Here is a 12,892-nt window from a genome sequence, read left to right as displayed (position 1 = left end):
TATTTTCAAGCTAGTAACGAAGTACTTAGCTACTGGGCTGTAGAGACCCTCGGGGACTAACAGTCCACCAGCAGAGGCCTCGATCCAGGGGTCATAATGTAAAACTTATACGGTACCAATTTTGATGCACCAGATGCGCAAGTGGTGAATATGAGTCTTGAATACTAGTGGTGAATACTAGTGGTAAATACAAGTGATGAATACTAGTGATGAATACAAGTGATGAATACAAGTGATGAATACTAGTGATGAATACTAGTGGTGAATACTAGTGATAAATATTAGTGGTGAATACAAGTTATGAATATTAGTGGTGAATAGTACTGATGAAGACTAGTGATGAATGCTAGTGGTGAATTCTAGTGATGAATACTAGTGATGAATTCTAGTGGTAAATACAAGTGATATATACTAGTGATGAATAATAGTGATGAATAGTAGTGGTGAATTCTAGTGATGAGTACTAGTGATGAATTCTAGTGGTTAATACAAATAGTGAATACTAGTGATTAATACTAATGGTGAATTCTAGTGAACTAATACAAGTGATGAATACTAGTGACTAATACTAGTGGTTAATATTAGTGGTGAATACTAGTGATGAATAATAGTGATGAATACTAGTGATTAATACTAGTGGTCAATGCTAGTTATTAAAGGTAGTGATTAATACTGTGATACAAGTGATTAATACTAGTGATGAACACTAGTGATGAGTGCTAGTGATTAATACTAGTAGTGTATACTAGTGGTGTACATTAGCGGTGAATACAAGTGATGAATACAAGTGATGAATACTAGTGGTGTATACTAGTCATTAATACTTGTGATGAATTCTATTGGTGTATACTAGTGGTGAATATAAGAGTTGAATACTAGTGATGAATACACATGGTGAATACTTGTAGAATTTCTTTTTCTTGAGAAGATTTGTAGATATTTTTCTTGCATATCTCTATGTTCTTGAGAAGAGATTTGGGGTTTTTTCTTGTATATTTCAATGTAAAACTTTGATCCCTTGTAACACAGCAGACAGTATACGTGGTTCTGGAGAAGTGAAAAATGTGTAAAGTAAACGAAGAGGAGGTAGGGGGTACCTAAGGGCTGTTTAGTGTGGAAGCAAAAGAGGGAGGAGTCAGGAGGATGCCGGATTCTCAGCAATCTTGGCACTTAAATGCTAGTGACCAGAAAAAGAGATTCAAAATGAAATGGTTCGATTTCTAATGTTCGAAATGCTGATACTATCATACAAGTTAACGGTGAAGTGGAAAAAGGATCTCCCCTCTTATGATTTTAATCTTAATAGACAATTCAAAATTGATCATACGCCGCACATGTTCTTGCGTATCGAATCAGTTGAGCGACATAAATATATGATGATTTATTGCTCTCCCTAAAAGAACTATTGCGCGCATAAATTGAATTAATGATATCATTATATATCATTATCATGCACAACCAACTCAACATGTTCGTGAAGTGGAAATGTACTGGCATAAAAAACAACCCATTTTTAACATTAATTATGTGCAATGTATGGCACGAGCTCATGATTGGCACGGTTGTGTAATATAACGAAAGAGATATAGACAAACAGTTCAAAAGTAATTATAATATCATTACAGAATAGCTGCACTCTTCCATTCCACTGGAGTTGGGTTGGGACGAAAGCGCCACTTGCAAAGGTAATAAGCTTGACACTGCAACTGACGCGGCAGGATCTCAACTCCAATGGTCACCGCAAACCGTGGCGGCAGGATCTCAACTTCAATGGTCACCGCAAACCGCGGTTGCAGGATCTCAACTCCAATGGTCACCGCAAACCGCGGCGGCAGGATCTCAACTCCAATGGTCATCGCAAACCAGTGGCAGGGTTGTAATGTGATTCAGTTGGGATGCCATTACAATCAGTGAAATGTTGAATTGCACCAGGTGTGGTGGTTTTCGGCTAGATTGTGGGCGTTGTATGGAAGGACCGCCCCTGATTGATTCCCTATCCATTCTACTTCTAACATTACCGGAGAAACGCCGAGAGGATCTAGGTAACGAGGAAGAAATGAAATGGCAGGGAACATGGTACAGACTGCCGATTTTGTAGTAATAAGAATCTGCAGGAAACGTTCTGTACTGACCAACATTGCTCGCTCCACAGTGATTGGTGAGAAATTGAGAGGGATCCTGTAATTGTAATAATGCGGAATGTGCCGTTATATTCCTGCTACCCAATGGAAACATTATATATATTGAGATCAAGTCTCTCCTCCCCTAATCTTGAAACCACACACATGGCTGCTGTTTTGATGATGATCCAAACTCGGGATAAATCTAAAATGTGCTTGGTTTGCGTTTTCAACCTGGGTAGGTGAATATTTTACAATTTCATTCACACACGCAAAGAGGCAGGAATTTAAGGAATTTATGTGTGAAACATGGGATAACGCCCATCTTCTGAATGCTTGAATGATATTACTATGAACGCCTTGCATAGCAAGAGTAGTTGCTCCCCCTATTCTAAATGATTGGGAATTGGTGCAGTCGATCTCCAAGGTATCGAGGCACCGAGTTAATGTTGCAATAAATTGGTAGCGTGTCAGAGAGTGTCCCCAAAATGAGTAAACAAAGGGTTTGTTTTGGAAGGGTGTATTTGCATACTTGCAGACATGTATGTTACGCTGTTAGATGGCAGACGGTAGAAGTTTGTTCCAATACCCAATTGGTCTGTTTCAGAACGTTGCAATGTGTGTTTGATTTTGGCCTGATGTAACAAAATGTCATGGAACTATACTATGCTTTAAGCAGTGTTGCCCTTGGACAGTGTAAATTCACCAGTACGTAAGATGCATGAATACTAGTGTAAAGGCATCTATAAACAACTTGGTTTCATATATGGCATGTCATGCCGTTTGTAATGTTGAAATAATCCTGTTTAAGGTGTAAAGTTATAGACAGCCGTTGATCTTTAAGGTTGAGTGTTTGTTGCATACTCTGCAGTAGGTTTCTTATCAAAAAGTGATCTGTAGGGTCAACATTGTGAAATGTCTTAGTGTAAAAACTTGTGGCGGCAATATGTGATTGAGCAGTTGGGTAGTTTTAGCCGATAAGAAACAGATAAGCAGCGAATCGTGTGCTATCCGTACTGGTGGCGGCCATGTCTGTTGAATGGTATGAAGGCTGCCGAATGTTTCTAAGGCCTAGATGCCTACGTCATATGATAGCTTAATATTAGGTGCTAATGATGCGTTTAAGAATTTCTTGATGTGACTTCTGAGAACGTCGTCTGGAATTGGACTGGTATGGGCTGGGGGCGAACGTCTGCTTGTGGTGCAGCTATCCGTAGAATGTCCCACAGTTTACGAGACATGACTTAAGCGATAACGTTTGATTTGCCTGGGATGTGCTCTGCTTTAAATTGTATATTGTACTTTAAGGCCATTAACACCAATGCCTTAATAAAACCCTACGTGATTTTGCAGACTGTTGAGGATGTGTACAAATGCAATGTTTTGTACATATAGAATGACATTTTTGCTTTGCAAATTAAGACCTGATACCATGAACGCCAAAGTAATAGGTACTAGTTCTAGAAAAGTTATATCTCGCAGAACTGGGGTGAACGATCTTAAAGATGGCCACGATACATGAATCCATTACCCCCTGAAAGTAACCCCCACAACTAAGGTTGATCGATCCTGCTTTATCTGTAGAGTTGTAAGGTGTCTGGTGTAGTCCATTCGCTGTCCAGAAAACACACGGTGCTATTGAAGAAGTCTAGAATTCAAACCAAATATACATGTCTTGACACAAGGATTTCGTAATTCCAGAAGTAAATCAAGAAGGACCTGTTCATGATCAAAGGCTGACGATGATTATTTTTGAAAATACTGCGATTCGTGGATCCGAATATTGCAATTGAAAACCTTCATACATACCATTTTAATAAATCGGCCGAGACGCGATCTGGATACGGAATTACACTGTAAGTATGTGTCCAAGACGTCAAGAATTATGGGGGAATGACTGATGACCCATATATGTTTGGTGTTGGCCAGGAGTTCGATACCACGGTTTTCAATTTGAGTTGGGCCTACTTGGCGAGTTTGTGTAAGGGGTCCAACTGCGACGTGAATGCGTTATTGGTACTCGAGGTGGGTGCCCGAAAGGAGTACTTTGCGTTAGATTGACTCGGAGGTGCATTGGGGTTTGTACGCGACATGGATGGATGTTTGCTGTTGCATTTCAGCACAAGAACTGGTAATTTTGTCTGTACTAATAGTAGTAGGGGTTTATATCATATCACCCCATGGTATAGACCCGTACTACTATCATTACAGACAAAATGATCGGTTCCTGTCATAGCAGGCAGCGGTGAACATACAGGCATTGCGGCCTGTAACATACACCCTTATATTGTAGTCAAACCATTTGAGTCCAGATAAATTGATGGCAGGTTTATCAAACGTGGGGGCCATGTATGATAATCAGATCTCACTATTTATCGTACCTCAATCTTGAGAAGGGTTGTGCGCCATTCTCAGACGAAACTGTTCATTGTAAGGGATCCACCCATTAGATTTTTTAGCCCTCTAACAAATGTAATGTATGCGTTTTAACAATTCCTGTGTACTATGCGGATGTTGCAATGTAGATGCTGTAATAAGTCAAGACTGCATCTGTCCACCTGTCAACTGACCTAAAGCGATATTACTCTGTGAATCAATAGTCAAGAGTAGATGTTAATTGGGAAGTGATTGGATCCCTCACCAATAAAAGGGCTAAGTTAACAAATTCACTCGATATGATTTTGTTTTCTTTTGTTGATTGAACAACATGATAGCTGTTGGGGAATACAATGAAATGAAGCGGAGGGGTGGGATTGATTGTATCTTGTTTAATGTCTCTCTCGAGAATTTTTCACTCGCATGGATACTTCATTTAGACCTTTACTGGCGCTTACGGCCATTGTGCAGTGAGGGTTCTTTAGCGTGCCACACCTACTGTGACACGTGACATCCGTTTTAAGGTCATCTCCGAGGACCCGTGACATTCACACCTGATGCCGAGCGTGAGTTTGGCGATGGAACGGTCACTACCTGTTTTAACGACTTAGGTCCGTTGCGTGGAGGTGTGGGATGATGAACATTTGATATGCTTGGGACAACGGGCGATACAACGTTCGGTAACATGGATGACCAGCCACTTACGACTGTGCCTACTGTGGTGAATGAATTCGACGAATGTGAGGGCTGTGTTAAAGGGGCTAGGTGGGCTTAAAATCGATACTCGTATCTTGTACTAGGACTGGAGAATATCGGATGTTCAATGTTGATGGCGCCACTGTTGGTGTCCGTGTGTCTTGTCCTAGTGGGTCTGGTGTGGTCGCCTCGGGTTGGGGTTGCTGCCAGTGATATCCTCGTGTCCCACGATACCCTAGCAGTGGTTTACGTTTGGTCGACCGGTCGGTAGAACGCTTTGACTTTGGCATTGTAACTAAGCATGGATCATGCGCTACGACCAGTGTGGGATTGCTAGAACGGGAAAATTTCGGAATAACAAAGACTAATAAATACGGGCCATTGGATACATGCGCATATTCTAGTTAAGCTATTATATGCGGCATTATTTGAGTTTATGTTTATTTTGCTCTCCATAGGCCAAATACCATGCGCAGCACTATTACTAATTTAAAGCACAAAACATAATCAGAATGTATGTTTGAAAACTATTATATTTGGATAGACAATATTCTGGAACAAATGAAAGTAAACAACTGCATAAATAGCAAATGAGTACAAGAATATACATGTATATTTAAATTTGATGTGAATGAACATATACTAATAAGGAGAAATCACCATATGTCTTTAATGCTAGCTCAGACAAATTTCCACACATTACACAGCTGTAATAGGACCCCAGTGATACGTAAATACCAGATACAAACATAAATCCTTTTAGAAGATGAATATACAAAATATTGTTCAATCACAACTGTGTCTAGATCACAAACCTTTGCATAGACCTCTAAAGTGTCACCAGAAATCTGACATCCATAAATATTACAAAGAGAGAGCGTAACATTATTCACGAATGAGTACAAAAAATAAGTAAAAATAGAATATATATATAATTAGTGTCCGTTTGACGTGGTGTTGTGTATACATGAGGTATGATAACATATGGAATAGTTTTACAATAACACACAATAATAATAATGATAATTATAATAATAACACACGTGAATACATAACATATTAATGTTCTAATTATTTTAATCATATCTATATATATATAAGTTCCATAATTGAATAGATACCATATGTTTGTTTTCGCCTGCAAAAACAAACGACGACACAATACAAGGTCATTATATGTTCACCTTGCATGTGTTAATGTCCTTTTCTTTCGCATTTAAACAAAAATCGCATCTCAGTGAAAATTTGACCCTGAAAAGAATATCTCTGTCTCTATCTTTTCGATTCATCGTCCCCTTCGTCATCATAATGTCTTTTCTTCTTTTCGAAAAGTACTATAATGTTGGTACACTGTAGTCTACAGTTATATGTATAGGTAGTCGCTTTGTTCTAGCTGCAATAATGTAGCCCAATCCAATTTTTTTTTATTCTGACGTTTTCGGGATAGGGCTACAATTCCATAGGATCTCCGTAATGGTGCAAAATAATTTTATGAATAACCGATAATAAACTCTGTGTATTAGTCCCAAATGTTGTTTACACCAAAAGGAGTACCAACTTTGTGCTCGGGCATGTCTAATAAAGGTGTTTTTCATTAAATATAATGTACAGCATGCAAAATTCTTCGTCTGCTCCGCCATGCTTGTTATCGCGAGATCTCGTAGGTGGATCTAATGAAAAGCCTAAACATTGACAATCAGCGCGAAAATGTAGTTATTCGAGCCACTTCGACAAAGGAAGGAAAATCATATTGTTGCAGAAAGAATTTACACTCTGCTGTTCGGTTTTTAACTTGATATTAAATTCAAACCTTCTCAATACCGACGAAATAGCTTTCGCCTCCATACTTGTCCATTGATGTAAATACCACCTTATATGGCATATGCAAATGACTTGACAACCGGAAGTTGAAACTTCAGTACATCAAACATGGCGCACAAATATGAATCGAGAAACTGGGATTTATCGAAATTGTTGAAAACGGTAGAATAGAGCCTCACAAATCTAAAGTTGTAGGTTGTAAATTTATATATTGACTAAGAAACATAGAATATCATTTTATTTACGTAAAGAAAGTCAGGAAATGTTTAGAATGAGCGCAAATGTTGCGGGAGTGAATCACTCCCGCATTTGCACCATTACGGAGATCCTAAGGAGTTGTAGCCCTCTCCCTAAAAAAAAAAAAAAAAAAAAAATCAGAGAGGGCTACATTATTGCAGCTAGCTTTGTTCTAATCCTTCATTTAATGTTATCTACAGCATGTCATATCAACTGTTCGTTTCACACCAATACAATTTTAGACAATCTCATTAGATTAAAGCTAATCATGGACACTTTTAGCAATGTGGTGAAAATGAAAGTATAATATTTAGAATATAATACATATTTAGAATAAAATATATAACTTAAAGTTCCAAAAAAGTTAGATAATGTTTTAATTAAGAAAATGACAATCACTGATTTGGTCAAATTCAGCAGGTCTGTTGGTTCATGTCAATAGGAGGACCTTTCTTTTCTGTTAAGGAATGCTGGTGGTTGTTCTTGCTGAAGCTATGATAAAAAGACTTCAATGAGTATGTTGAACAAATCCATTTATCTCTTCACTCACGCTGTTAATCTAATAAATATTACATTGAATTAGATCTTATCTACCCAACCTGGACTTTTGATATCAAAACTATCCTAGCGTATAGCGACATCGAGTTTGGACTCTATAAAAAGGGGTCGTATAAAAAGTTAGATTGTCTACACAACTAATCGAGAGGCTTACAGGCCTTATCGGTCACCTGAACATTAGTTAAAAGTACCACTATCTCCAGGAGCTTAAAAATATATCAAGATTTGTCTGTATATTTAGGCGAAATTCTGATATTCAGCAACAGTATAAAACAAGATATACACATGCATTCTGAAAACACGAATTCCCCATAAACTGTCCATATTAATGTCGAAAGGGGATGTTTACTCCTTCTAGGCATCTGATCCCACCTCTGGTGTGTCCAGGGGTCCGTGTTTGCTCACTTTTCTATTGCTTATAGGAATCAGAACCATGGGGTTTCGAAATTCACAATTTTCCCTACACCCCTCTCTGCTTTTCCTTGATATGCATTTAGTTTTTACATAATATCAAAATTGAAGAAGAAGGCTTTCAAATGATAAAGACAATAATCACTATGAAAATTTTAGCCCCATCTGGTACCAAAATACCAACCCAGGGGATCATGAAATTTACAATTTGGAAAGATGTTTTTTAAATTTTTACACAAATGCTATATACAAAGTTTGGCCCCACCTGAAGACAGAACTCTTCAGGTGGGGCCAAACCGTAGGGGTCATGATATTTACTATTTTTGTAGAACCTTCTTGATCTAAATGATTATGCATTTAGTTTTTATTACCCATGTACTGTGGTAGTGAATATTTTTGAAAATTGATCAATTTTTGGCAGTTTTTGTCCTGACCCTAAGGCTCCGGGTTGCAGAAACCCTGACAACCCCCCCCCCCCCCCCCCCCTTGTACCACAGATGCCTCATACCATGTTTTAAAAGAATTTGAAGGGTTATGTAGGTACCAAGAAGTTAATAATGTTCGATTGTTAATGCACGACGGACTCAGACCAATAGCAATAGGTCACTTGACTAACTCAGGTGACCTAAAATTATATCGTACATGCTGTGTTTTAAATTCATTCACTCCTATCATTGTATTACAAAGAAGAAACGTATATATTTAAAATCTGATACCTCTCACGTCCTTAAGATCAGGTATACACGTCATTCACACAATTCCCTACATGTACAATATGTACAATATGAAACGGAAGAAACAATATCTGTCCTCAATGAAAATTTGTTTTCAGAATGAAAACAAAACCGCAAAATTAATTATCATGGATTGGCTGTTTGGAGGGAAGTTACGGTGGTTGCACACTTAAATTTGATTAAGAGAGAAAACGCGTATAAAAATACTTTAAAACACATCTTGTTTGGTTGGGGCACATATAATACAGTATTTGAATACCTGATATACATAATGAGAACAATCTTGCTAAATTATCTGTTAATTTGAAAACGTAGGCGTTATTATTTCAATTTGTAGTCATCCTTTAAAGGCATCTCTTCCCGAGCTGCATGCAGAGAGATATCAATATAGAGATAAATGTCTTCAGGGTTCAGCAAAGTTTAGACAGGATAGCATTATACAAACTAAGCACCTCGGGGTAATTATATCCTTCAACACGTAATGAAATGTTAGAAAATTCCAAAGATTGTTTAGTATTGCAAACGTTATAGAGTTGACAATAGATCGTGTTTTATTCAACGTATCGTTTAAAAAAAAACAACCCAGTACCTCTTATGATTAAAACAAGCGTCAGTGTATGAGCACGACATCGAGATGACAAATTTGGAAAAGTCTAACAAGGACATATACTTTATAGAGATAATTGGTAGTAAGCACTGTTAACGAGCTGGACATATACTTTATAGAGATAATTGGTAGTAAGCACTGTTAACGAGCTGGACATATACTTTATAGAGATAATTGGTAGTAAGCACTGTTAACGAGCTGGACATATACTTTATAGAGATAATTTGTAGTAAGCACTGTTAACGAGCTGGACATATACTTTATAGAGATAATTTGTAGTAAGCACTGTTAACGAGCTGGACATATACTTTATAGAGATAATTTGTAGTAAGCTCTGTTAACGAGCTGGACATATACTTTATAGAGATAATTGGTAGTAAGCTCTGTTAACGAGCTGGACATATACTTTATAGAGATAATTGGTAGTAAGCACTGTTAACGAGCTGGACATATACTTTATAGAGATAATTGGTAGTAAGCACTGTTAACGAGCTGGACATATACTTTATAGAGATAATTGGTAGTAAGCACTGTTAACGAGCTGGACATATACTTTATAGAGATAATTTGTAGTAAGCACTGTTAGCGAGCTGGACATATACTTTATAGAGATAATTTGTAGTAAGCACTGTTAACGAGCTGGACATATACTTTATAGAGATAATTTGTAGTAAGCACTGTTAACGAGCTTTCGTGGGATATCATGAACGTAGGGGGCCCTGATTTCATCTTCTATCTAATCGTTAAATCAATCAATCAATCTTACACCGAATCACGTACCTGTTGTTGTATATAATTCTTTAAAACCTGAAAAATGAAAATAGAGATATTAAGAATGGGACACGTAACGGTCATTCTACTGATGTTTCTTTCTAATTTCTGTGTTAATTTATGAACGATATAACAGATTCAGTAGACAAATTATCGGAGGTATCGGCTTAAAATTAATGGGTAAATATACTTACAGTCTTCAGGGATATAGGTAAGATTGAGATCTGCTTTCAGTCGTGGACCTAATATTTTCACAGCTGTAGCAATTTGATCTGTACTGCATCGGATTCCAGTTGCCTTAGCAATGGAATCAACTGAACACTTTGTAAAATCCCGCATTGTGCTGAAATGAATAACATATCTATACGATGCGCTGAGAATATCAACATATGTTTTAATATTCGTCATATTCAGACATACTGGTACGTTACAAGCATGCAGTGATACGGAATTATATTCAGACATACTGGTGCGGTACAAGCATGCAGTGATACGGAATTTTATCATGCAGAAGCATACCGTAGTGTGCACTCACATTTGATAATACATCTTTGTCAGTAACACGATATGAGAAAAATTAGAAATTACCTTAAATAGCTTATAGTTCAAGACCTTTGTCTTTGCTCCTCTACAGTTCTTTTCAGGAGGTCCATGGGCCACATCGCTCGCCTGAGTCAACTTGGCCCATATTTAAAGATTTTCTCTATATATTGATCACTGTTCGTTATCATTGCCTTTCATTTTGCATGTAAAACTTTGATCCCTATTGTGACACCAACCTAATACCGGGGGCCATGATTTTTACAAACATGAATCTGCATTATGCAAGATGAAGATAACAAACAGTGACCAATCTCATTATGTCAGGAAGCTTTCATGGAAATGTAAACTTATTTGGCCCAGTGATTCTTCAGAAGGAGATTTTTAATGATTATCCCGATATATTTGTATGTAAAACTTTGATCCCCTATTGACGCCGCATCCTACTCACGGTTTTTACAAACTTTAACCAGCACCATGTCGGAAGCTTTCATGTAAAATTCTACTTTTCTAGCCCGATGGTTCTTGAGAAGATTTTCAAAGATTTTACCCTATATATTTGTATGCAAAACTTTGATCCCCTATTGTCGCCCCGTCCTACCCCCGAGGGCCATGATTTTTAAATACTTGAATCTGCACAATGTCAGGAAGTTTTCATGTATTTTTCTACTTTCCTGGCCCAGTGGTTCTTGAGACGAATATTTTAAAAGATTTTTCCTATATAATTGCATGTAAAACTTTGATCCCATATTGTAGCCCATCCTACCCCCAAGGATCATATTTTTACAAACTTGAATCTGCACTATGTCAAGAAGCTTTAATGTAAATGTAAACTTTTGGGCCCAATTTTTAAAACATTTTTTCTGTATATTACTATGTAAAATTTTGATCCCCTATTGTGACCGCATTCTACCCCCGGGGGCCATGATTTTAACAAACTTGAATTTGCCATTACATGTATGTCATGAAGCTTTCATGTCAATTTATAATTTTTTTTAGGCCGGTGAACCACCGGATTTTCCATATTATTTATTTGTATGTAAAGCTTTGATCCCCTATTATGGCCCCATCCTGCCCCCGGGGGTTATGATTATCACAAACGTTAATTTGCACAATATCAGGAAGCTCTCATATAAATCTCTACTTTCCTGGTTCTTGAGAATAGTTTTAAAGATTTTCCCTATGCATGTAAAACTTTGATCCCCTATTGTGGCCCCATCCTACCCCCAGGGATCATCATTTTAACAAACATGAATTTGCACTATGTCATAGCTTTCATGTAAATTTCAGCTTTTCCGACCCAGTGGTTCTTGAGAAGAAGATTTTTAAATGACCCCACCCTATTTCTGCAGTTTTATGATTATCTCCTCTTTGAAGGGGACATGACCTTCATTTGTACAAACTTGAAAGCCCTTCACCCAAGGATACTTTGTGCAAGGTTTGGTTGAAATTGGCCCAGTGGTTATGGAGAAGTCGAAAATGTAAAACGTTTACAGACAGACGGACAAACCAACAGACGGACAGACAGACGACGGACAACAGGTGATGAGAAAAGTTCACTTCAGTTTTCAGCTCAGGTGAGTAAAAAGGGAAAATCATGAGTGACCACTAACCTGCAGAATGCATGAACGTCTGAAGCTGTGGTAAGATTAGACTGATGCACTCTCAGACATTCTTCTCCCGCCTTTTCCAGGTACGTCATGTCATCACATGGATTCGCCTTGGTATCCACTGAATAATGAATTTAAACCAATAATAGAAACAATAGATATGACGTCATCATCTAATATTTATTTGACAAAAATCAAGTCGGTCGAAAATGAAAATTTTGTTCCAAGTCAATTTGTAAAATCACAAATTGTTTCCTCGATAAGAATTCATGTCTTCATTACTCAAGATTCTTTGTTATATCATATACACGTTCCTGATCAGTTTGCCAACGTGACAATGGGTACCTATATAGTAGAGATTCTTAGAAAAATGAGTAGCCTATCTACATCTCTCAAAGTAAAATTAATCTA

The 12,892-nt window shown here is 37.5% G+C and overlaps 1 protein-coding gene across 1 annotated transcript in view; it reads right to left on the bottom strand.

Annotated features, from left to right (window-relative positions):
- Window positions 1-5,707: 5,707 nt before the first annotated feature.
- LOC125658375 (uncharacterized) overlaps window positions 5,708-12,892 on the bottom strand; it is a 99,180-nt gene continuing 91,995 nt past the window's right edge. The window contains exons 97-100 of the mRNA XM_056148304.1: window positions 12,485-12,602; window positions 10,526-10,674; window positions 10,341-10,367; window positions 5,708-7,742 (exon numbers count right to left, since the gene is read on the bottom strand). Of these exons, the coding sequence (XP_056004279.1) occupies window positions 7,711-7,742; window positions 10,341-10,367; window positions 10,526-10,674; window positions 12,485-12,602 (326 nt within the window). The 3' untranslated portion in view covers window positions 5,708-7,710. The remainder of the gene's footprint in view (window positions 7,743-10,340; window positions 10,368-10,525; window positions 10,675-12,484; window positions 12,603-12,892) is intronic.

The sequence above is a fragment of the Ostrea edulis genome, chromosome 9 (genome assembly GCF_947568905.1).
Source record: "Ostrea edulis chromosome 9, xbOstEdul1.1, whole genome shotgun sequence".
NCBI classification, from domain to species: Eukaryota; Metazoa; Mollusca; class Bivalvia; order Ostreida; family Ostreidae; genus Ostrea; species Ostrea edulis.
This window is presented reverse-complemented; position numbering and strand designations above follow the sequence as displayed.